The 24371-nt window shown below is 44.3% G+C and overlaps 1 protein-coding gene across 1 annotated transcript in view; it reads right to left on the bottom strand.

Moving 5' to 3' along the window:
* Window positions 1-24371, bottom strand: part of LOC135215678 (cyclin-dependent kinase 9-like) — a 211780-nt gene that overhangs the window by 128534 nt on the left and 58875 nt on the right. Inside the window, exon 3 of the mRNA XM_064250623.1 lies at window positions 205-295. Within this exon, the coding sequence (XP_064106693.1) occupies window positions 205-295 (91 nt within the window). The remainder of the gene's footprint in view (window positions 1-204; window positions 296-24371) is intronic.

The raw sequence follows: 24371 nt of genomic DNA, 5'->3' as shown, positions 1-24371 counted from the left end.
CTGGAAGGGAGCTACTGGATAAATGAAATTATAACTTCATTCTTTTACTTGAGGTATGGTTTCCTTTGGAGATGTTGGCTTTAATAGTATTTCCTAATCAAATTTTACCAGATAAAGTAAATGGCTTCACTACTTCACACCATAAATATACAACACTATAAATTTTTTGTACTAAAAAAAAACAAAAGTTCATGCTGCACTTACGCTTTGTACGACATATTTCATTGAGTTTGACAACATTGTCATGTTTCAGCTGTTGAAGAATCTTGATTTCTCTCAAAGCAGTAATGGGGAACTGGAAAAAACATGCTGCTATATATTATACAAACAACAAAAGGTATGTCAAAAGATTGGAAAAACTAATCAGCATAACAAAGCCACAAATATGAGGTTTTTGAATATATGTATATTCACAAACAGCACTGAGAAATCTTCTCTTTTCTTTGGTGCAGATATAATATAACTAGTGGTTTTATTAGAACCAAAATACAGGTAAGCATGGCTTCTATTTACAAAGAAAATTTTAATGTTTCTCATTCACTGTCATTACAAAATCAATCAATCAACTACTCTATTTTGGCTTGAAGGATTTAGCTATGTAGATAAGAAAAAAAATTTAGAAAGTTGGTTTAAAAATTTTACAAACAGCTAAGAATGTAAAAGAAAATACTAGAAGGCAGAAAGAAATGCACCTGGGGAGTATGATGCTATCAAAATTCCTCGGTATATTGTCTATTACCTAACTCACATTTCTCACTGGCACTGCCCTCAAGCCAAAGAATATATCATAAGTTTTAAAAAATATGAACAATTTTATGATAAAATTAATTATCTGAATCTTACTACTGTTAAAGTTAGCTTATAACTTTGCGTCTTTAGGTGCGATTGGTATTTAAACAAATTAACGCTTGGCTAACCCGCTAAGATTGTCTCTGTAGCAATCACCTGGTTTCCATCAGGTGGCATTGGAATATTTATTTTCTTTGTGGAATTCTTCATGATCACACACAAAGATGTGGGGAGGTTGGGTGGGTTTTCACTTTAACAGTAGGTAAACATCCAAGTAACTAACTTTAGCATAAACATTTTCATTATTTAGAACGAGTCTTGCCAACTGTTAAAGTTAGAAGTCTACCACATTGAACAAAGATGGTGGGTAATGCAGCCAAAGCTGACATCCTGCTCTGCAATTGGCTCTACTAACCCTTCCAGCCAGTAGTGTGTCATGCTACAAGCCAATCAGGATTAAGGAAACATGCCCTTTATTTACACCCTGCTGTGTGATTTGCTACTTCTGATCCTTCCAGATAATATCTCCCTTTCTATTCATCTCTCACATCCTACGAGTATCCTTTGGTAGAGAGAGAGAGAGAGAGAGAGAGAGAGAGAGAGAGAGAGAGAGAGAGAGAGAGAGAGAGAGAGAGTGTGCTGAACTGACTTGTTTACATCAGTTTAATGATAAAAAAAATGTCAGGATAATAGTTTTTTTTATAAATACGTATTACGGTACACGGGAGTATACAGGCAGTCCCCAGGTTACGACGGTCTCGGCTTACGATGTTCCGGGGTTACGACGCTTTTCAATTATATATTCATCAGACATTATTTCCAGGGTTACAACGCCTACAACGCTCATCTGGCAAATGAAATATGACACCAAAAATGCAAAATAATCAATATTTGAAGGTTTTATTGATGAAAAATGCCATAAGAATGCAGTTTACATAGTTTTCAATGCACCCAAAGCATTAAAAGTAAGGTTTTCTTAGGATTTTTGACGATGTTCCGGCTTACGACGTGTCTCAAGAACGGAACCCCCATCGTAACCCGGGGACTGCCTGTACTAGGGACCTTTGCCTAGGGGAATTAGCGGGCCGAGAAGCCAGCTCCTCCAGTCACTTCCCAATCACTTCAAACCACTTTTATTTTCCATGAAAGCTTTTACAGAAGCCCCAATTTAATCTACTGTGTTCATTACCTTGTAAAATTTTTCTTCAAGTATGGCAATGGCACTGCACTCAGGAGTGTGGGAGCTGGGTTCAGGGTTAGGTGGAAGCAGAGAAAGAAACAATGGGTAATTCAGCAGGAGACATAGCCAATTCCAGGCTATCTAAATTTTTGTCTCTAGCAGTTGCTTTTCTCTTTCTGTCTTTCTCTAGTTTATTCAAATGAAAGTTTAAGATTTTCCAATCCTTACTTCCCCATTCCTTACACTCATCTCAAGTCATACTAGCTGAACATACTTGTTCCCTGCAAGATGTACATTTAATGTGCGAATCATACTTCGCTGAAGTAAGTCTACTATTGCAGCCTGTGCTGCAATAATGAATACTCATCGAACTTGTGTCATACATCTTTAAACTAACAAGTCGAAAAGCAAGTCTTTAACTAGAAAAGTCACTATTTTTAGAGAAAACCCTGTATACACATATCTAATTACCAAAAGGCTACCGAAAACAAAACACTCCATCAATTTGCAATAAAATCCCATAAAATCAAAGAAGATTATTTTAAAAACATCGCTGCTGCTCATGACCATCGCTGAGAGCCGGCAGAAACAAATTGGTTCTTTCTGCTCAATTGTTCCTCTCTTTCCTGAAAGTGGGCGGGGCCATTTACCTACACTTTTGAAATAAAACAATCACTACTGCAAATTTCAGAATTTTTAGCTGTTGATACTTTTTAACTTTTAGCTATGTAATTAAATGGTAAGTTACAAAAACAAAAACATATTTTTTTAAATGAAATAACAGAATACAAACCATTGGCTATGATGTCAACATAATGTACGAGTATCATAGCACACACAATAATATGTATATGAAGACAATAAAAAAAATAACCCTGAACAAGAAAAAAAAGATAACCCAGAGCCATACATTGAAAGAGTTTGGCCATGCTCAGAACCAGCTCAGGCGACGTCACTGACTGATGGGCGCCATCTTGCTCCCGTCTGACTGTCACACCAGAGCTGTCACGGGGGAAACTTCATAACCTTTGGTTTTATATATTTTGCAACAAGCGCAAGACATTGGATTGCATTTTAGTGCCATCACATCAGACATGGGGAGTGCAACTCGGGCCTTTCTAAATTGTTAATAAGATAGCTCATCCTATTAGCGAAGTACAATTTCTTTACTTCATGCATGCTGTACCACATATTTTAAAGAACTTGTGGTCATGTCTAGTGAAAGGTAATATCATTCATTTGAGTGATGACATGGTAAAGAAATTTGATTTGCCATCAAATCAGGTGACAGCTGAACATGCCAAAAGTAAGATATCTTTTCAGAAAGACAAAGATCTGAAGCTTGCGCCAAAACTTACTGAACCTCACCTAAATTCATCTCATTTTGAGAAAATGAAAGTATAAGGTGCTTTAAATTTCTTTAGCAATTCAGTAAAAGCAAGACTTCATTACTTGTTGAATGTGAAGGATACAGTAAAGACTTACTTACAACAGCTTGGTTTATTGGTCAGATAAATAAGTGGTTTGATTTAATGTCAAGCAGACATCTAATCATGGCACTAAGTAACGTCAATGAATCCTGTTATAAGCAAGCTATACTGCATCTTGAGCAACTGGAGGTGTGTTTCATGAAATATGACATTTTTATAATACTAATATAAAGTTTTACTTATACTTACCCGGTGGTTACATCTAGCTGTCGTCTCCTGACGTCATGGCAGAATTTGAAATTTGCGGTAGCGCTAATGGTTTGACAGGTGATCCCTCTACTCCCGCCCTCTACCGGGTACCAGGAACCATTCCAACAATAAATCAGAAGTTTCATGCCTACCTGTCCATATGAGGGGAGGAGGGCGGGCTTCGTTATGTAACCACCGGGTAAGTATAAGTGAAACTTTATATTATTATAAAAATGATATTGTTATAATACAATAAAGTTTCATACATACTTACCTGGCAGATATATACATAGCTAAGACTCCGTCGTCCCCGACAGAAATTCAAATTTCGCGCCACTCGCTACCGGTAGGTCAGGTGATCTACCTGCCTGCCCTGGGCGGCAGGACTAGGAACCATTCCCGTTTTCTATCATATTTTCTCTCTTCCACCTGTCTCCTGCGGGGAGGCTGGGTGGGCCATTAATCGTATATATCTGCCAGGTAAGTATGTATGAAACTTTATTGTATTATAACAATATCATTTTCATACAATGAACTTACCTGTCAGATATATACATAGCTGATTGGCACCCTTTGGTGGAGGGTCAGAGACAGCTAATATGGAATAGACAGGTAAACAACATATGTTGTAGGTATAAAAGAAAAACCTTGGTTCCTACCTGATAGGTGGTAGACTTCGTGGCTGTAGCCCGGTAGTCTGCATCACCTCAAGACTTTAGCGAGATATTAGATCTATGGCTAGAGTTCTTGTGGGTCTGTCGATGGGTATAAGAACCGCTTACTCGGCAGAGCCTAAAAGGACTTTGTCAATGGGTACTGGACCACTTCTATGACAACACAACTTGTGAAGGAGCATAACCAATCCCGACCACCTGATCCTAACCACCATGTTAGTATATAGAATTGTTCTGAGTTATCCCCGAACTCATTACAAACAACCCATAACTCGAAACGAAAAACGTATTCATACAAAAATTCTCAAAAAAAAAAAAAAATTTTAATACTCCCCTAAAAGATATCACAAGAGTTCCTTACTGAACAACAGTGACTGGCCGCCAGTGCAGCACCGAGCCCTCTTTGTCAGCAGAAATCTAGAACATATCTAGTAGAAGGTATGTACAAAATTTAAGGATTGGTGTTTGCTCCCGTACCCAGTATTGTATCCGCCGATACAAAAGGTCCCAGAGAAAAACATTTCTCGTAGGTCACGCGAACGTCTTTAAGATAGTGAGATGCAAAAACTGAATTGCACCTCCAATATGTCGTGTCAATGATTTTCTTTAACGACATATTCTTCTGAAAAGAGAGAGACGTCGCCACTGCTCTAACTTCATGGGCTTTTACTCTTAAAAGCGGAAAAGAGTCGTCAGGACAGAACTTGTGAGCATCCGTAATGACGCTCCTAATGAAGAAAGCTAATGCGTTCTTAGACATGATTCTTGTGGGGTCCTTAATCGAACACCAAAGACTTTGTCTAGAGCCTCCCATTTGTTTCTTTCTTTGTAAGAAGAACTTCAAGGCTCTTACCGGGCAAAGAGACCTCTCTGTTTCTCTCCCTACTAGACTCGATAAGCCTTTGATCTCGAATCTCTTGGGCCAGGGATTCGATGGATTTTCATTCTTCGCTAGAAAAAGAGTTCTAAACGAGCAAAAGGCCGAGTCTTTGTTAAAGCCGACTTCATCTTCTAGGGCATGAAGTTCGCCAACTCTTTTGGCTGTCGCCAAAGATAGGAGAAACAAGCATTTTCTTGTTATATCCCTGAACGAAGCTACGTGGGGAGGCTCAAATCTGTCAGACGAAAGGAACTTGAGAACTACGTCCAGGTTCCAGCTGGGAGGAGTTAGTTCCTTCGATTTTGTCGTTTCAAACGATCTAATCAAGTCGTGCAGATCTTTATTCTCAGCAATGTCTAGGCCTCTGTTTCTAAATACTGCCGAAAGCATGCTCCTGTATCCTTTGATCGTCGATACAGACAAATGAGAGACCTCTCTCAAGAACAAAAATCAGCGATTTCGGTTATAGAGGTACTGGAGGAGGACAACTTCTTAGACTTACACCACCTTCTGAATACCTCCCACTTCGACTGATAGACTCGTCTAGTGGAAGCTCTGCGGGCTCTAGCGATAGCGCTTGCAGCTTCGCGAGAAAACCCCCTCGCTCTGACAAGTCTTTCGAATAGTCGAAAGGCAGTCAGCGCGAGAGTGGGGAGGTTTGATGAAACCTCTCGAAGTGTGGCTGTCTGAGAAGATCCATCCTTTTTGGAAGGGATCTTGGGAAGTCTACTGTCCACTCCAGCACCTCTGCAAACCACTCTTGTGCTGGCCAAAACGGGGCTATCAGGGTCATCCTTGTCCCGTTGGACGCTACGAACTTTCTCAACACTTGTCCCAGGATTTTGAAAGGGGGGAAAGCGTACACGTCCACATGAGACCAGTCCATCAGGAAGGCGTCGACCACGAGAGCTCTTGGGTCTTCCACCACTGAACAAAAGACTTCCAGCCTTTTGGAAAGGAATGTGGTGAACAGATCTACGTGAGAGTGCCCCAAAGATCCCAAAGACTCTGACACACCTCTGAATGAAGAGTCCATTCTGTGTGAAGGACCTGGCTTCTCCTGCTCAGTCTGTCCGCCCTGACGTTTCTCGTCCCCTGAACAAATCTTGTCAGGAGGGAGATGTTTCTTTGTGAGGCCCAAATTAGCAGATCTCTTGCTATCTCGTAAAGCGACACTGAGTGCGTTCCTCCTTGCTTCCGAATGTAGGACAGGGCTGTAGTGTTGTCACATTCACTTGGACCACACTGTTCGTCACAAAGGGTTCGAAGAACTTTAGCGCCAAGTGAAACTGCTAGAAGTTCTTTGCAATTTATGTGCCAGGACACTGTGCTGCCTTCCAGGTGCCTGACACTTCTCTCGGTCCTAGTGTTGCTCCCCAACCCTTCTCCGATGCGTCGGAATACAACACTCGGCTTGGGTTCGGAACTTCCAGAGAAATTCCCTTGTTCTCTTTTAGAGGGGACAACCACCATTGCAGGTGTGGTTTCATCTCCATTGGAAGGAGAAAACTGTCGGAGAGAAGTCCCGTCTTCCAGTTCCAAGATCTCCTTAGGAAAAACTGAAGAGGGCGAAGATGTAGTCTTCCTAGTAGAAAGGAACGGTCGAGCGATAAAGGTTCCTAGCAGGCTTAACCATTCCCTCCTCGCCGAAGTCCGTTCTTTCCCTAAGAAGAGAGAGACTTTTTCCAAGCCTCTCACGATTCTTCTCTTGCGAAGGAAATACTCGAAAACCCCGAGAATCCATCTGAATCCCCAGATAGACCAAGTTCTGTCTGGGAATCAGCTGTGACTTCTCGAGGTTCACGAGTAGTCCCAACACCTTTATCAGGTCTAGGGTCAAAGAAAGGTCCTCCAAACACTGTCTCTCTGTTCTGGCCCCACTGATGAGCCAATCGTCCAAATATAGAGAGATGTTGACGCCTTTGAGGTGAAGAAACCTCGCCATATTCCTCATCAGGTTTGTGAAGACCTGAGGAGCTGTGGACAGGCCGAAACACAAGGCCCTGAACTGAAAGATCCTTCCCCCCGTCATGAAACGGAGGTACTTCTTCGACGAAGGGTGAATCGGGACATGAAAATAGGCGTCCTGGAGATCCAGCGACACCATCCAATCTCCTTGACGTAAAGCCGCCAGGGACTGAGGCCGAAGTCTCCATAGAGAACTTCTCCTTTAGAACGAACTTGTTCAGAGCGCTGACATCTAGAACTGGTCTCCAGCCCCCCGAGGCTTTCGCAACCAGGAAAAGCCGATTGTAAAACCCCGGAGAGTTTTGCTCTAGAACCAATTCTATAGCTCTTTTGTCCCACATTTGATTCACCATCAGACGAAGAGTATCCCTCAGTACAGGGTCCCTGTATCTGGATGACAGTTCCCGCGGAATGGTCGTTTTAGGGGAGGACTGTCTTGGAAGGGGATAAGATCCCATCCTTCCTGATTATGGACATGGAAGAGGCGTCCGAGTTTATGAGTGACCAGGCGTCTGCAAATTCGAGAAGCCTGGCCCCCACTGGTGTTGGAGGCTGTCTGTCATCAACTTCCCTTCTTAAAGGGAACGGGAACGGGAAGGAGCCTTACCTCCTCCTCTCAAGACCTCTTCTCTTAGAGGTAGCTCTGGAGAGAGGGCCTCCTCGAAAGGGCTGAACCGTAGAAGTCGGTCCTTTCTTGTCAACTGAAACAAGTGGTCTCTTCTTCCTTGCAGTTTGCAGGAGAAGATCCTGAGTCGCCTTCTCAGTCAGTGATTGAGAAATGTCCTTCACTAACTGAGAAGGAAACAGGAAGTCAGACATGGGAGCGAAAACCAGGGCTGCTCTGTGAGGGAGAAACCGCCTTGGTTAGGAAGGAACTAAAAATACTCCTCTTCTTATGGAGTACTGCTCCGAAAAGAGAGGAGATTTCTCCTGATCCGTCTTGTACCGCCTTGTCAATACAAGCAAGAATACTCAGAATGACTTCGGGGTCTAGACCATCCGAGTCATGAGCTTTCTTAGACATCACCCCAAGGGACCAGTCTAGGAAATTAAACACTTCCAAAATATGGAAGAGTCCCTTGAGGAGATGATCCGTCTCCGAAATCGCCCAAGACACGCGAGCTCCATTCAAAGCGTGTCTCCTTGACGAGTCAACCAAGGTTGAAAAGTCCGCTTCGGCTGCCGCTGGGAGAGAAAGGCCCATGTTCTCCCCAGTTCAGTACCAGAAACCTCTCTTGCCAGAAAGTATGGCTGGAGGCATACAGAAGGTGGTTCTGCCCAGATCCTTCTTAGACAACATCCATTTGTCTAAGGACTGAAGCGCTCTCTTCATAGAGATCGTAGGTCTCATCTTCAAGACCGACGAAGACTTAGGCACAATCGCACTCGAAAACAGTGATCGAGGCGAAGGAGGAGCGGCAGGAGTTAAAGAATCTCCGTATTCCCGGTAAAAGAAGGGTTCAGTCAGAACTTTATAGTTCGAGACTCCTTCTCTACGTCACCCTCTTCTTCCGAATCTCCTCCTACACCTTGTGGAGAATCGGCCTGAAAAACGAGAGGATCTTCATCCCGTTCTCTCTCTACTGGTGACAAACTCCTACTAGGAGAGGGGCTCATAGAGTGAACCGACTCTCTCTCACGTCTAAAAGAAGTCTCGCGTCTGCTTGACTTCTCGCGCCTGAAAAGCTCCTCGCGCTTGGCTGGCGCCTCGCGCTTGTCTGGCGCCTCGCGCTTGTCTGGCGCCTCGCGCTTGTCTGGCGCCTCGCGCTTGTCTGGCGCCTCGCGCTTGTCTGGCGCCTCGCGCTTGTCTTGCGCCTCGCGCTTGGCTGGCGCTTCACGCTTGGCTGGAGCGTGTAGCCTGGCTGGCAATCTCGCTCCTGGCTGACGTCTCGCGCTTGTCTGGCGCCTCAACGCAATGTTGACTCCTCGCGCCTGGCTGGCGCCTCGCGCTTGGCTGAATCCTCGCGCTTGGCTGGCGCCTCGCGCTTGGCTGAATCCTCGCGCCTAACTGGCGCCTCACGCCTGAGCGTATCCTGATCTAGAGCAACTCGCTCGGATAGATCCTGACATTTGTACGACTCTTCGCGCCTGGAAGACGTCCCATGTCTGGAGGACGCTTCACGTCTGGCTGGTGAAAGAAGACGAGACTTCTTAATAGGAAGTCTAGCGTCCTTCTTGCGAGGGGGATCCCTCGAAAGAACTCCAACCAAAGAGGCAATCTGCTCTTGAACTGCAAGCAATATCCTCTTGGAAGCCACCCCAGCGTCCTCTTTCAATAGAAGAAGCAGGAGAACTCGAAGAAGTGCGATCCTCAAATACTGTTCTAGGAGGCCGTCGAAACCAGCTTAGCCTTCTTGATAGAAGAAGGAGCTTCCTCCGAGAAGCGTTCGGGGCTCGAGTCGAACGCAGCGCTCTTTCCCAATGCCTTTTCAGTGGCCTAGAAAGATCCGAGTCCTTCCACCCTCTGTTTAGGTGAAGGACCGCAACCGGACGACGAGAAACAATCTCGTAGGACGCTTCTATTAGAGCGGTCCTGAGCAGAAACAGAACCTGCTGAAGGGACGCCTGGACCGTTGGGGATTCCCCACAACCTCCGTACGACTTTCGACTTTCCTACTCCTCTGGGTATGTGAGTTTGGAAGAGGTCTAGGCCTGGGAGCATCGCAGGGACGGTCAGACGCCCCCTCCACAACACTGGGAACACTCACTTCACTTAGTAATTCACAATCACTAGCCTTACCTTGCATGGCCGCCATCTTTGTCTTCATTTTACGAAGAGTAGCCTTCAGATTGGCGATTTCAGAAGCCGAAATCCGAATGCAAAGCTGTGAGGATTCAGATACATAGGGAGAATCATATTCATAATAAAAGGAGAGTTAGACTCAGAAACAGGCTCAATAGGCCTTGTACTCACACTCTTTTGTGCAGCCCGTCTAATCCTATCCCTCTCTAAAACTTCTTCAAGTAAGAAGTTAGAGTCTTCCATTCATTAGCATCCAACTTTTCACACTCAATACAGGTGTTAGCCAAAGAACAGTCAAACCCCCTACATTTACGACATACAGTGTGAGGATCAACCGAAGCCTTCGGTATCCTCACCTTGCAGCCTACATTAACACACACTCTCACACTAACACTTGAATCAGACATTCTATTAGAAAAATCAAAAGCAAGTCCAAATCCAGTCCACAGTAGCGAATGCCAAAACAACGATCCAGTACGTCACCAAGAAAATCCAATAAAGATGATCATAAAGTCTTGAAAAGCGAATTCAGTCAGTGAGGTAGTAACAACAATGTTGATACCACCGGCGACAGAGAAAATATGATAGAAAACGGAATGGTTCCATAGTCCTGACCGCCCAGGGCAGGCAGGTAGATCACCTGACTACGGTAGCGAGTGGCGCGAAATTTGAATTTCTGTCGGGGACGACGGAGTCTTAGCTATGTATATATCTGACAGGTAAGTTCATTGTATGAAAATGTCATTTTCACTTATATAACTTACCCAGTGGTTACATCTAGCTGATTGACACATTTAGGTGGTGGGACAATGGCAGCTAAAATAACAACTGTTGGAATTATCCGAAGATATAGGTTCCTTACTTTAAAGACCGCTGACAATCAGTGGTTACTGCCTCTGTAGTCTGCTGGCCTTTATTGTACCGACAGGATACGTATATGGATCCGTGTGCCGGACACAATAATAAGTACTTGCCGTTGAGGACGTGACCGTAACGGACAAGACTATAATGCCCCTGCTCAGGGTGCAGTACAAATCACCACAAAACACAATGAAAAACGAGGGATCACCACACCCGGTTAAGAAATACACCAAGACATTAAAAGACTCAAAGATACTCAAAAAACTCCCTGTATCTTCAGACAACCTTAAAAATGATATTGTTATTGTACAATAAAGTTTCATACATACTTACCTGGCAGATATATACTTAGCTATAGACTCCGTCGTCCCCGATAGAAATTCGAATTTCGCGGCACACGCTACAGGTAGGTAGGTCAGGTGATCTACCGGCCTGCCGCTGGGTGGCAGGAATAGGAACTATTACCTTCTAAGGACAGATTTTTCTCTTCCACCTGTCTCCTGAGGGGAGGCTGGGTGGGCCATTCAATCGTATATATCTGCCAGGTAAGTATGTATGAAACTTTATTGTACAATAACAATATCATTTTCATACATTCAACTTCCCTGTCAGATATATACTTAGCTGATTGGCACCTTTGGCGGTGGGTAAGAGACAGCTAATTACTGATTAGACAGGTAAACAACATACGTTTTGTTAGGTAATAAATAAATAAAACCTTGGTTCCCCATGTGTTTAGAACGAAGGGTTGACCATCCTAGCTATTGCTAGGAGTCTGCTTCGTCTCAAAGAGCCTCAGCGAGGATGTGACCTATGGCTAAGAGTTCTTGTAGATCTGTCAATGGGTCTTATCCACTTACTTGACAGAATCTAATGGTTATTTGTCAAAGGTGGGGTCCTATCCACTTACATGACAAAACACCTATGCCTACTGGCATAATTAAGAGGGCACAACACCGATCCCGATCACCTGATCCTAACACGAGGGTTTGTGCTTAATTTTAAAAGAGCTATCCCCAAACTCATTTCAAATAACCCAAAGAAAATAGTATACTTATGTTAAAATATAAAAATTTTTTAACTCACTAGTTAAGGATCAGTGTCGGCTCCCTATCCCAGCAACGTATCCGTAGACACGTAACCAAGAGAGAAGGATCTCTCATAGGTCAACTTGACCTCCATCGTGCAAAGAGAAGACAACACAGAGTTGCATCTCCCGTAAACAAATTACAGCTAATATGTCTCTCACGACATATTGTTATGGAAAAAGAACAAGAATTGTTAAAAGCTCGCACTTCAAGCGCTTTTAATTCTCAGCTGTTTGAAGGAATCATCAAGTTACTTAAGAAGTGCTTTAGAGATCACACTGTTCCAAAGAAGACCAGGGCTTTCTTTGAAATTGTATCTCTTCTGGATGAAGCCTAGAGCTGGCTTGTGCCTGGCTTGTGCCTGGCTGGCGCCTCGCGCCTGTCTGACGCCTCGCGCTTGGCTGGCGCATGTTGCTTGCCTGGCGCCTGGCTAGCGCCTTGCGCCTGCCTGGAGCCTCGCGCTGGCGCCTGGTTGACTTCTCCCCACTTGCTGGAGCTTCGAGCTTGTTAAAGAGTCTCGAGGAAACTGGCGATGCCCACATCGGACACTTTTTCCGATTTATTTGCCTCTAGCGCATCTGCGCCAGGTTGGAGGCACGCTCCTTCTCCTCATCAGACAATGACAGTGTTTATTTGGACTGTCTTCCTCTGGCGTCTTTACGCCTGTTCTGGTATTTGGCGCCATGATTGGCGCTACATTGTCCGAAAGTCCTTAACATCCACAATCGTTTATCAGGAGACTGGAGAAGGGTGGAAGAAAAGAAATTCTTTCACTTGAGCTTTTGGTCTCTCCGGTAGGGTGGGAAGGTGATTGTAATCAGCTACATTCAAGTAGACGATAAGGGTAATCTTCTAACCGTACGAGGAAGATAAGAGGGTCGTTACCTCCGAGGAGGGTCCTTCTTGAATACTTCCGTGCTCACGAGATCTCTTCTTACATGTTGAAGGGGTGTCTCGTTGTAGAATTTCACCCTATCCTTGCTCCCGAAGGAAGGGAAGAAGCCTGGAAGTCGAAGGAGACTCCGAGCTGAAATTGGAGTACTCCTGATTTCTAGCTCTTTATTGTATTCCCTCTGAACACCTTCTGGGAAGCATTTCGAGCCGTCATCGCATACCAAAGACTCTGTAGGCAAACGTTCGAACCATTCTACTGTAGATGAAAACGTAAGTACTCTGCCTGGACAACGAAACCTCTATCTGAAAACATTGAATCAGGAATAGGGGGTTTCAGTTCTTTTGCTAGACATACTATGCTGGCAAAGAACCCATTGTCTAGTCTCCATAGAATCTGATGCGAGATTCCAATGCTCAACAAAAAAATTCACTTGTCTTCTGGTCGTTTAGGACCCAGAGAAACAAAGAATTCCCTCATCAAAAATTTCTCAAAGAAGTTTGATGAGGAGCAGTTCCATCTTGTCGGAACATGGAATCTGTGGCCACAAAAAAGATCCCATTAGAACGTACATGATATCCTACTCTTTGTCATATTAAGGTATATATCGTATAAGATCCGAAGATCTTAATCCTCTGCTATCTCCAATTCCCTTTGTAGAGACAGAGTATAGCCTTTTACTGCGTTCTTTGATAGCAGATATATACAAAGGTGATTCTTCCCTCTGAAAGGGAAGAAAAAACCGCTATGTGGTTCACAGAGGTATCGGAAAAGGACAGTTTCCTCATTCCCTCTAGACGATCTGCAGCAATTCTATGTCTAGGCCATGACTATTGTCATCTACCTTTGAAAATCCTCTCATTTATGTCCACTTCTGGTCAGTCTGCATTGCAGACAGACTCAGAGTGGCAGAGGTTGTTAAGGTCCATTTAATAATAGATGCTGATAGAATATCCAGACTCTCTTGGAAAAGACTTGCCAAAAACATGCTGTGAGAAGAACGTGACCTCTGTGAATTCAACCTCTCTTGAAGCCAAAATGAGGCATAAAGTATTATCCTCTCTCTTTGACGCCCTTTCATCTTAAATTCTGTAAAGAATTTAATATTTTATATTTATATATTTACGGGGGAAAAAAGACTATAGTATATTCCCCTTCTATAAAATAAAAGATGGCGTATATTGCTACCTCTCTTGGTTGCGAAGGAAAAGGAAGCATTCTATAGGAAGCCTGTTCGTCTTCTACCTTGCTAAGAGGATCTATGAAGAAGACTTTCCGCAGGTTCTCACACTCTTTCCACCTAAAAATGTTAGACATACGTTAACAGTTATATCGTCGATCGAGAAGGTTCTCACGGACATGAAATATCTTGCATCGAACCTCTTAAGGATCGTTACGTTGCCCTGGTCTGTTTCCAAATAGGTTCTCTTTTTTAACGCGAACAGGTAGCGAAAAAAGAGAGATTCTCGATGCTCTTTGCGATATGAGAGAGTCGTGGAATTGGCCTAAGTGATAAAAAGGGTAACGAAATCAGGAACGATTCTTGCCGTTACCGAGCCTGCTGTCCGAGAGGCTACTGGATTCTTAGGTTAATAACTCGCTAAAACGAGAAAATATCTTGGATGGTGCTCTTGGCCCATTGCGCCAGGCTGGCGCTTCTGGCGCAATTTTTTCGCTAGGCTGGCGCTTCTGCGCCAGGTTGGCGCTTCTAGCGCTTTGCGCCAGGCTGGCGCTTTCTAATTCTCTTTATGTTATGTGTCAGAAACATCTGTGCCTTTATGGTACCCGACCTCCTTTCGCATGTTAATTCCGTTCTTAGTAGGAAAAAAACTCTTATTATATACGAAGTATAGTCCATTCAGGGAAACCATTTCTGCCACGAAGAGAATGTTTCCCATCCCACTCATCCATCTTCTCTTGGAGCAATATCCGATTCTAAAAGGTTGTGTGCGTTTCTCGAAAGACTTGACCATACCGTAGTCTTAAAGTGAATTCTCTACTACATCCATCTTCTCACTAAGCATGTATTCTAATAAGCCATGCTTTCGTAAGCATGAGAGCTATATAATATAATGTTCTACTGCTAGAATCCTTTAATAATGTTACCTACGGTTAAACAGCTGAAAGGTTATAATATCTTTCTTATTGAAGCTTCTTAGCAAAAGGCAGACAATATTTTATTTGTGTTAGCTTAACTATACTCCTCCATCGAGACTAAGTCCATGATGTGGGGAGATATACGGTTAACCATTCGATCCCGTTGGAGAGAGAGATGTAATCGACTAATCATGACCGAGAACCGGATGGTACTGTATTCAGTATTGGCCTTAGAATGACAGCCCGGCAGTCTCGCTCGCTGCCTGACTGCATTCATCATGAGTTGCCAGTTACTCATTCAATAAGGAATATAATACAATTATTCTCGAGCCTAAGGAAGCTCTTAATAATGCAAATTTAAGCCAAACAACCTTTGTTAAATACCGAAGCTGAGTAGGTATTGTCGTAACAAACCTTTTAAGCGAAGTCCTTACCAGGAAAAAACCTGTAAGGATATAGATCATTCCGTAGCGAACCACAAAGGCAACTCTGGTATGGGTATATGACTTGTCATTCAGTAGTCGTATACAGCAAGTCTTGCTACTACATTCTTTCCTCTCCGATCCAGAGAGAGAAAAAGGAAATCTTGCCCTCTTCGTTCTTTTCGTCAATAAACACGAATTAGTATTAGTCGAAAGAGATCGCAATGAAAACTCTAGGATCGAAGAGAATCCCTCAAATTTTTATTCTCTTGGATATAAGGCCGTATTCTATGCCTCTATTATTTGGAAGAGCCTCTAATCAATGAATGAGAGCTCGTACAAATCTTGTTTAATTTGCACGATCCTGAGAAAAAAACTCTATCCTCATCTAAGTCCTCCTGACAAGAATGACGGCCGCCTGTGCGACATATTGCATTCTTCTCAGGAGGACAGCTGTGCTTGCGGCAGATTTCCACCCGAAACGGACATATCGTGAACAGGACGACGGCCGCCTGTGCGGCACCTTTCGTCTCTGTCCAGAGAAATCCGCTCCTGGTCCAAATCATAAAGAGACGCTTCCTGGTTGATTTCTCCGTATGATTCTTTTGAGGAAGATCTTCCCGCTTGGTGCTTAACCTTTGCCGAAAGTCTGGTTTGTTCAATGCGCTTGGACGTATCTGTCCGTCTCGGACCGTGTCGTCTGTCCGAGCTGTCCACCTATGGAACTTGGCGCTTGGCTGGTGTCATTCCAGTACGACACCTCTGCCTGTCCGTCTTGTCCGCATTCTGGCGCCTGTCGCCCGGACGGAGTTGCCTGCGCACGACGTTTTGTCCAATCCAGGCTGTCCGCCTTGTCAAGGTTGTCCGCAATCGGCACGAGTCGCTTGGACACAGTTGTCCGCATAGGAAATATCCGCCTGTCCGGGCTGTCCGCGTCTGGCGAATGGTGTCTGGTTGGAGCCGTCCGCGTAGGACACTTTTTCCTGTCCGAGTAGTCCAATTCTGGCGCCGAGCGCCTGGGTGGTTCTGTGACGTCCGACTCGGACACTCTTCGTCATTGTCCGTATGTTGCGTCTCAATCCTATGATGTTTTCGTCCTTCTGTTTCTTTATTCGTCTCTGTAATCGTACGAGGAGAGAGAGGAGATAAGTCTGGAGTCCAGAACGCCCGTAGGACGAGATCTCTTAACAGGAAGAAAATCGTCCTTGCTCCTCGGAAGGTCTTTTCTCAATACTCTACTAAAGAGGAAATTTGTTCCTGCATTTTAAGTAGGAAGTCCGTCGCAGTTCTTCCTTTTCTTTGTCATTAATAGGAGAATGCGCTGCTGGAAGGCGTAGGAGATCGAGATATTGTCCTCTTGGCTCTTTTCCTCTCGTAGGGAGAATCGTCCGGGAAACGTTCCGGGTCTCGGAGTCCAACGTCGGAGCTTTCCAACTCCTCTTGATCGGACACGACAGTTCGTCGGAATTCCATCCACTTCTTCGAGGAGACGAATCGGAAGACGAAAACAGCACTCGTTTTAGGATGCCTTTCCAATGGCGATCCTTGGCAGTTCTGGGACGCTACAGATTCTGCCGAGGGGACGCCTGACCAGTGGGGATTATCCGTAACCTCCGTACGACTGTCGACATTCCTTCTCCCTTGGGCCTGGAGCTTGGAAGAGGTCTAGGTCTGGGAGCGAGACAGAGCCGATCGGAACGCACCCTCCACTATTTTAGGACGCCTTTCCAATGGCGAACTGGCAGTCTGGGACGTTCTACAGAGTCTGCCGAGGGGACGCCTGATCAGTGTATTTCCGTAACCTCCGTACGGACTGTCGACATTCCTTCTCCTCTGGGCTGGGAGCTTGGAAGAGGTCTAGTCTAGGAGCGAGACAGAGCCGATCAGACGCACCCTCCACTTCAATGGGGAACACTATATTCACTTCTTACCTTTTTAGAGCTCGCTTTTGAGCTACATCCATTATCTTTCAAAATTTGCATATATAAATTTGTAGCTTCTGTGAGTAAGAAGGTGATGAGGATGCAACAACTACTAGTACTGCTAATACTCTAACTGCTCGTTAGCACAAACGCTATTAAAGTTTATAAGTAAGCGTATCTAGTTATATGCTTTTCTGACTTCCTAAAGTAGGAAATTAAAGTTTAATATTTCCTCAATAAAGTTGTAACCTTTATTACATGTAATAATGAATAAATATTAATAATTCCCTTTATTGCAAACTATGTGAGTGTCTACCGATAATTTCGGTAGTTTCAATTAGTATTTTCTTCGAAATTTCGAAGCGAAATTCATTAAAAGTTAATAAAAGCGTATGCCGAACCAAAGACCCAGTACTTCCCTACAAAAGACAGCCCAGAAGATCGATGGCGATGAAACACGAAAATCAAATCAGGAGGAACCGTAAACGTATGTTTACAGTCCAAACGATAGAGAAAAATCTGTCCTTAGAAGGTAATAGTTCCTATTCCTGCCACCCAGCGGCAGGCCGGTAGATCACCTGACCTACCTACCTGTAGCGTGTGCCGCGAAATTCGAATTTCTATCGGGGACGACGGAGTCTATAGCTAAGTATATATCTGACAGGGAAGTTGAATGTATGAAAATACAAAACCTTAATCAAGGAGAAAAGTTAGTGAGGATGGGATACATCCTTCTCTCCCTCACCCAAAACCGTGTCAGTCACAATGAATGGCCCCAATGTACTGCAATTTTCATATGTGGTTTGCAAATCTGTCAGATAATGAGATGCGAAGACAGAATTGCTTCTCCAATATGTAGATTTAATAATGTCTTTCAAAGACAGATTACGTCTAAACGCCATAGACGTAGACACTGCTCTAATTTCATGAGCTTTGACTCTAAACACTTTGATATCTGAGTCCTGACATTGTCCGTGTGCCTCAGAAACCAAATTCCTTAAAAAGAAGGAGAGCGCATTTTTAGAAAGAGGACGAGAAGGATCTATCACTGAACACCACAGGTTATCACTCTTACCTCTTATACCTTTGGTCCTTTGCACATAATGTCTAAGTGCTCTCACTGGACAGAGAAGACATTCAGGCTCATTAGGCCCCACTAACTCCGAAATGTTCTTTATAGAGAAAGAACGAGGCCAAGGACGTGAGGGATTTTCATTCTTAGCCAAAAACCCCTGCATTGATGAGCAAATGGAGTTATCACTTGAGGAGGTTCTGGGGAAGGCTCTGAAGGAGTGTGCATGTTCGGCTTCTCCAATTCTATGAGAGAAGGGCAATATATCGAAACCGCCGGAGAAAAGGCTTCAGGCTCCTCCCAAAAACTACAAGAAGGTTCGGCAGCCGCCACCTTCTTGGGAACTGCAGCAGGCGAAACATCGCGAGACCTTTTCAGCGGTCTAGAAGTCTTATGACGCCAACCTCTATAAGAGGAAACATCTGAACTTGAGTCGCTTGACGAAAATCACTTCCTCGCAACACCTTTCCAATGGTGAGCGACAGCATCCTGGGATACGGCTACAGGATTGCTTGAGGGGGCGACTGCTCGGGAGCAAATCCCGCTCGCCTCCCTTTGGTTTTCGGCATGCCTCCTCCCAGGATCTGGGGAGTTTGACAGGGGCCTAGACCTAGGAGAACGAACGGGCCGAACAGCCACCTCCTCCACTACACTTGCACTAAGTAACTTATCACACTTAAGTACCACTTCTTGCACTGTCTCACCCATTTTCTGCATAGTGGTGAGGAAAGAGACAAATTTCAAGTCCATATCGGCTCGTAATACTGACACGGGATCAGGATCGGGAGATACAGAGTCGAGGGCAGGAGAAACCACTACGGGGTTAATAGGATCAGGATTAACAGAATTCAGAGGAATATCCTGGCTACTCACTGACTTAGAAGAAGATCTCTGTGAAGCCTTTCTGATTCTATCTTTTTCTAACTTTCTCATATACTTTTCCAGTGCCTTCCACTCCTGAGATGTTAGAGACTTACATTCTTCACACGTATTCTCAAAAGAACATTCACGTCCCCTACAGCTAACACAAGTAGAATGAGGATCAAGTGAAGCTTTAAGAAGTCTAGTCTTACACCCACTACTTCACACCCTATACTGAATAGAGCCGGTGTCAGACATCGTGAAAAAATCAAATTAATTCCTAAAAAAAGGACAACAATATCAAAACCAAAATAACTATAGCGCTAGCAAAAAGATCAATAAACTCAAGGTACATCACCAAAAGGAGAAAACCAAGATGATCAAATCCAAATTCCAACCAGCAGAGGAATCGTGTTATCGGTTCCGACGGCAGGAAACTTCTGATTTATTGTTGGAATGGTTCCTGGTACCCGGTAGAGGGCGGGAGGGGGAGTAGAGGGATCACCTGTCAAACCATTAGCGCTACCGCGAATTTCAAATTCTGCCGTGACGTCAGGAGACGACAGCTAGATGTAACCACCGGGTAAGTTATATAAGTGAAACACAATTTTTGGAGGTAAATTGTATTTTTCCTAACTATACAAACCTGAGGTCCTTTACATAAGAAATTACTTACGGCATAGCTGGAATTATGGGCGTTAAATCTTGAACAAGGTGGTTGGGCAGTAACCACCGTGTGGCAGGCGGGTAGGTTAGCCTGCCCGGATGTAAACACTCCACTTTGCCTTTTGGCCCAGGTTCAGATTGAAGGGTGGCATGAGGTGGGCATGTATGTAAAGACCTCAGGTTTGTATAGTTAGGAAAAATACAATTTACTTCCAAAAATTGTGATTTGTTCCTACACGATATACAAACCCTCAGTCCTTTACATAAAGAAGACTCACTGATTGGTGGGAGGAATCAGAGTGAGCCTCTAGAACTGACTGGAGTTCTCACACCTAGGCTACTCCTCCTGGTCGTAAGAGCGAGGAGTGCCCTGCTTCTGACAACTTGATCGGAGTGTAGGAGCTGCATGATCAAGAGTCAGACTTCTGGTCCTTTTCGAAATGAGTGAGGAGTCGTGACTCATCCGAAAAAGGGCGGTGAAGAATATTTGGCGTCGGAGACATTAATGCAAAGTTCTGGGAAGGGTTTACACTACTGTCAGTCCTTCCTCCCCTTGCTAGAGGAAGGAGTGGGATTGCTTCTATGCTTCTGATAAGAAAATAAAAAGGATGCTTATGTATAAGCTTACCGCATCAATCATCCAACCAGCCAGTGTAAGTTCGAGTCTTATCCTCAACCCGAAGTAAGAGGAGTGGAAGGACGAGGTGTGGAAGGTGGAGGGAGCCAGTCACTCTCGCATCCTTCTTACCTCTACAACTACACACCATAGACGAGATGCAACTTGTCCTCTTGAAGGAGCTGGGTAAGCAAATACATCCTGCAAGCATCGACCGCTGGTCCAAGGAAATGAGGTTCCAAGGACCTGTGAGCAGGCCCAAAGGGAAAGATAGATATGGTCGCAATGACCTTATCCATCTTCCTGTCCGACATATTCTTTGGAGTGATAACCAGTACCCATCCACTGGTCTATCCAACTGCAGCGAAGTCTCTCACAGTCTCGTAATATCCGCAGTGGATAAAGACACCAACACTCCACGGTGGGTGTCGATCCCTATGGGTACTGGAACACGCCAATAGGACAAAGTAATGACTGATCTGGATCAACCGATACACAGTCCACAGCATAGCTCGTGACGGTCTCGGACTCTTCAACAGCTGCCGACTGACTGCGCTCGGTGTGTGTGAGGTGAGCAGTCATGCATTCGAGACGTAGTCACGGGACACTCACCTTTTGAAGGGTTATGCCAAGAAACCATACAAATCGTCTATCTTGTTGCCACCGATGTTGGGAGACGAGATAATGATTCTCTCAAGGCATGTGCCCATCAGACGAAAGTCAATTGCCTTCTAGTGACCGAGGTCCCTGATGGCAAGACAGAAGTTCTCATAGTAGTTGAATCTCAAATAAGGAGAAACAATATACTATGTGCCAGTGAAAGACTAAGGTGATTTAGGTGAATGCAGACCTACGTCTTCACAGCTGAATCGAGAGAAGTTAACTCTCAAGATTCTGAACGTAGAAAAAGTCCCGTTGATGACACCTTGTTGTTTTACAGAGGACTGAAAACGCTAAACCACTACTTCATTGCTGTTCAGGGAGAAGTTGGAGTTGCAATGAAAGCGGAGCGCTTTTCAGTAATGAAAACACAGGGATTGCACTGCCTGAAGAACTGCTTCTCATGGGCTGGATCAGGGAGGACATTTCTATACTTGGAAGTAGAGCTGACAGGGCAGGGAACAGGAGAGGTCTTCCGTCATCTACAATTCGGGGTGAACAAAGAATAATTGCACACCTACGAATTACGAGATGTATTTAGAAGACAAACTCAGATGTCTGAAGAAATCATTCTGCATCATTGCAGCGGCAGGTGCGACGAAAGTAAAGACTAGGCTACAGACTTCTGTTACCGTGAGGTAAACAGAAAGATGATAACGAGTCTAGTGAGATATCTCTATTAGAAAATTCTCGTAATGGCAAAAGGCGATGCAGTAGAGATGGTCATGCACGTATGTGAGAATTCCAGCCAGCCAGAGACCTAAGTATGTGATTGCCGGCCAGAGATTCGATTTGGTAGTCAATCATTGCAGAGGATGAGAGACAATAGCTGACCGAACTATTTCGGAGAGCCAGCTGGTACTGGGCTGCGGCAGGCAGCCCGTACACCGCTAGCTCTCATTCACTTGTCATCCTGAGTTGCCAGGTAATCCATTTCAAGAAGGAATGCATTCGGCTAGAACCATCAAGCGCAAGAAAATACGCTCGAGCATTTGCATTTTAACCGAGATGGATTTCAGTGAATGCAAACACTGTGGTGTTGTTGTTGTAACAATACCACCAGTATCTCAAAATCGAAACTGGTAACTCTTGGGAGGCTTGCAAGGCAGTCCCAAGTTATAGTTCAATTAAGAAGATACTATTCGTCTCAGTCACAACCCGTAGAGTTAACTACAGTATGTGCCTACACCTCGAACAATTCAACTGATAACAGAAGCAAGTCGCAAGGGAAATATACGTAGTATATTAGTAGGTTCCTGTACATAGACCTCCAGCCTAAAACTCTTCCATTAGAGAAACAAGAATAAGGACTGGAAGCGACACCCTTCATCTTAATGAAGAGAGCGAAGGTGAAGTTTTCCTGAAGGAAGACTTCTATGGTTGTAACAGGATACCGAAGACGATAATTCAAGCCGAACTGGATGTTCCAACCTGTTCTTCTATATCCCGGGGTTGACCGCCTACTGAGGCGATGGACCGTCAGTCCATCCAGGCTGAGCCCCTCCGAGATATTCTTCCTTCAGCTGCAGTACTTCCTTTGAATGCTAGAAATATGACATTGTTATGATACAATAAAGTTTCATACATACTTACCTGGCAGATATATACATAGCTATAGACTCCGTCGTTCCGACAGAATTTCAAATTTCGCGGCACTCGCTACAGTAGGTCAGGTGATCTACCGCCCTGCTCTGGGTGGCAGGACTAGGAACTATTCCCGTTTTCTAATCAGATTCTCTCTTCCACCTGTCTCCTGCGGGGAGGCTGGGTGGGTCTTCAATTGTATATATCTGCCAGGTAAGTATGTATGAAAATGATATTGTTATGTTACAATAAAGTTTCATACATACTTACCTGGCAGATATATACATAGCTAAGACTCCGTCGCCCTCCCGACAGAAATTCAAATTTCGCGCCACTCGCTACAGGTAGGTCAGGTGATCTACCGGCCTGCCCTGGGTGGCAGGACTAGGAACCATCCCGTTTTCTATCTATTTCTCTCTTCCACCTGTCTCCTGCGGGGAGGCTCTGGGTGGGCCTTTAATTGTATATATCTGCCAGGTAAGTATGTATGAAACTTTATTGTAACATAACAATATCATTTTCATACAATCAACTTACCTGTCAGATATATACATAGCTGATTGGCACCCTTCGGTGGAGGGTAAGAGACAGCTACTATATGGAATAGACAGGTAAACAACATATGTTGTAGGTATAAATAAAAACCTTGGTTTCCTACTGATAGGTGGTAGACTTGGTGGGTGTTTGCCCAGTAGTCTGCATCACCTCAAGAAACTTTAGCGAGATATGTGATCTATGGCCAAGAGTTCTTGTGGGTCTGCCGATGGGGTCTTACCCATTCGACTCAGCAGAGCCTAAAGGACTTTGTCAATGGGTGCTGATCCACTTATATGACAATACACCTTATGAAGGAGCACACAAACAATCCCGACCACCTGATCCTAACCATGTGTTAGAACTAAGGATTGTTACGAGTTATCCCCGAACTCGTCAACAACAACCGTAACTCAAAAAACCACTACGCACACATACCTAATCAAATTTTTTCAAAAAAAAAAAAAAATTATACTCAACTAATTGGATATGACGAGAATTCTCTTATGAACAACATAGACGGCCGCCCGTGCGAGCCTGAATCCTCCATTGTTCGAAGAGATTCTCGACCATATCCAAACAGAAGAACAGTATATACATTTTAAGGATTGGTGTCGGCTCCCGTACCCAGAATCGTATCTGCCGATACGATAGGACCTAGAGAAAAGCACTTCTCATACGTCACACGCACGTCTTTCAAGTAATGAGATGCAAATACTGAGTTGCATCTCCAATATGTCGTATCTAAAATGTTTTTAAGCGACATATTCTTATAAAACGAGAGAGACGTCGCAACCGCTCGTACTTCATGAGCTTTTACCACCCTCAGAAGTTGTAATTGTTCGTCCCGGACAGACCTTGTGAGCGTCCGTTAATGACGTTTCTTACAAAGAACGCTAGAGCGTTCTTTGACATCAGTCTTGTGGGGTCTTTTACCGCGCACCAAAGACCTTGTCTAGAGCCTCCCAACTGACGCTTCCTCTGAAGATAGAACTTCAGAGCTCTAACCGGGCATAGAGACCTCTCTGCTTCTCTGCCTACGAGACTAGACCATTCCTTTGATTTCGAATGACTGACCGGCAGGGATTCGTGGGATTCTCGTTTTTCGCTAAAACAGAGTCTTAAACGAGCAAATCGCCGAGTCTCCCTTGAATCCTACTTCTCCTGCAGAGCTTGTAACTCA

Source organism: Macrobrachium nipponense, chromosome 5 (assembly GCF_015104395.2).
Source record: "Macrobrachium nipponense isolate FS-2020 chromosome 5, ASM1510439v2, whole genome shotgun sequence".
Lineage (NCBI taxonomy): Eukaryota > Metazoa > Arthropoda > Malacostraca > Decapoda > Palaemonidae > Macrobrachium > Macrobrachium nipponense.
The sequence above is the reverse complement of the archived record's forward strand: the minus strand, read 5'-3'. Positions and strand labels throughout refer to the sequence as shown.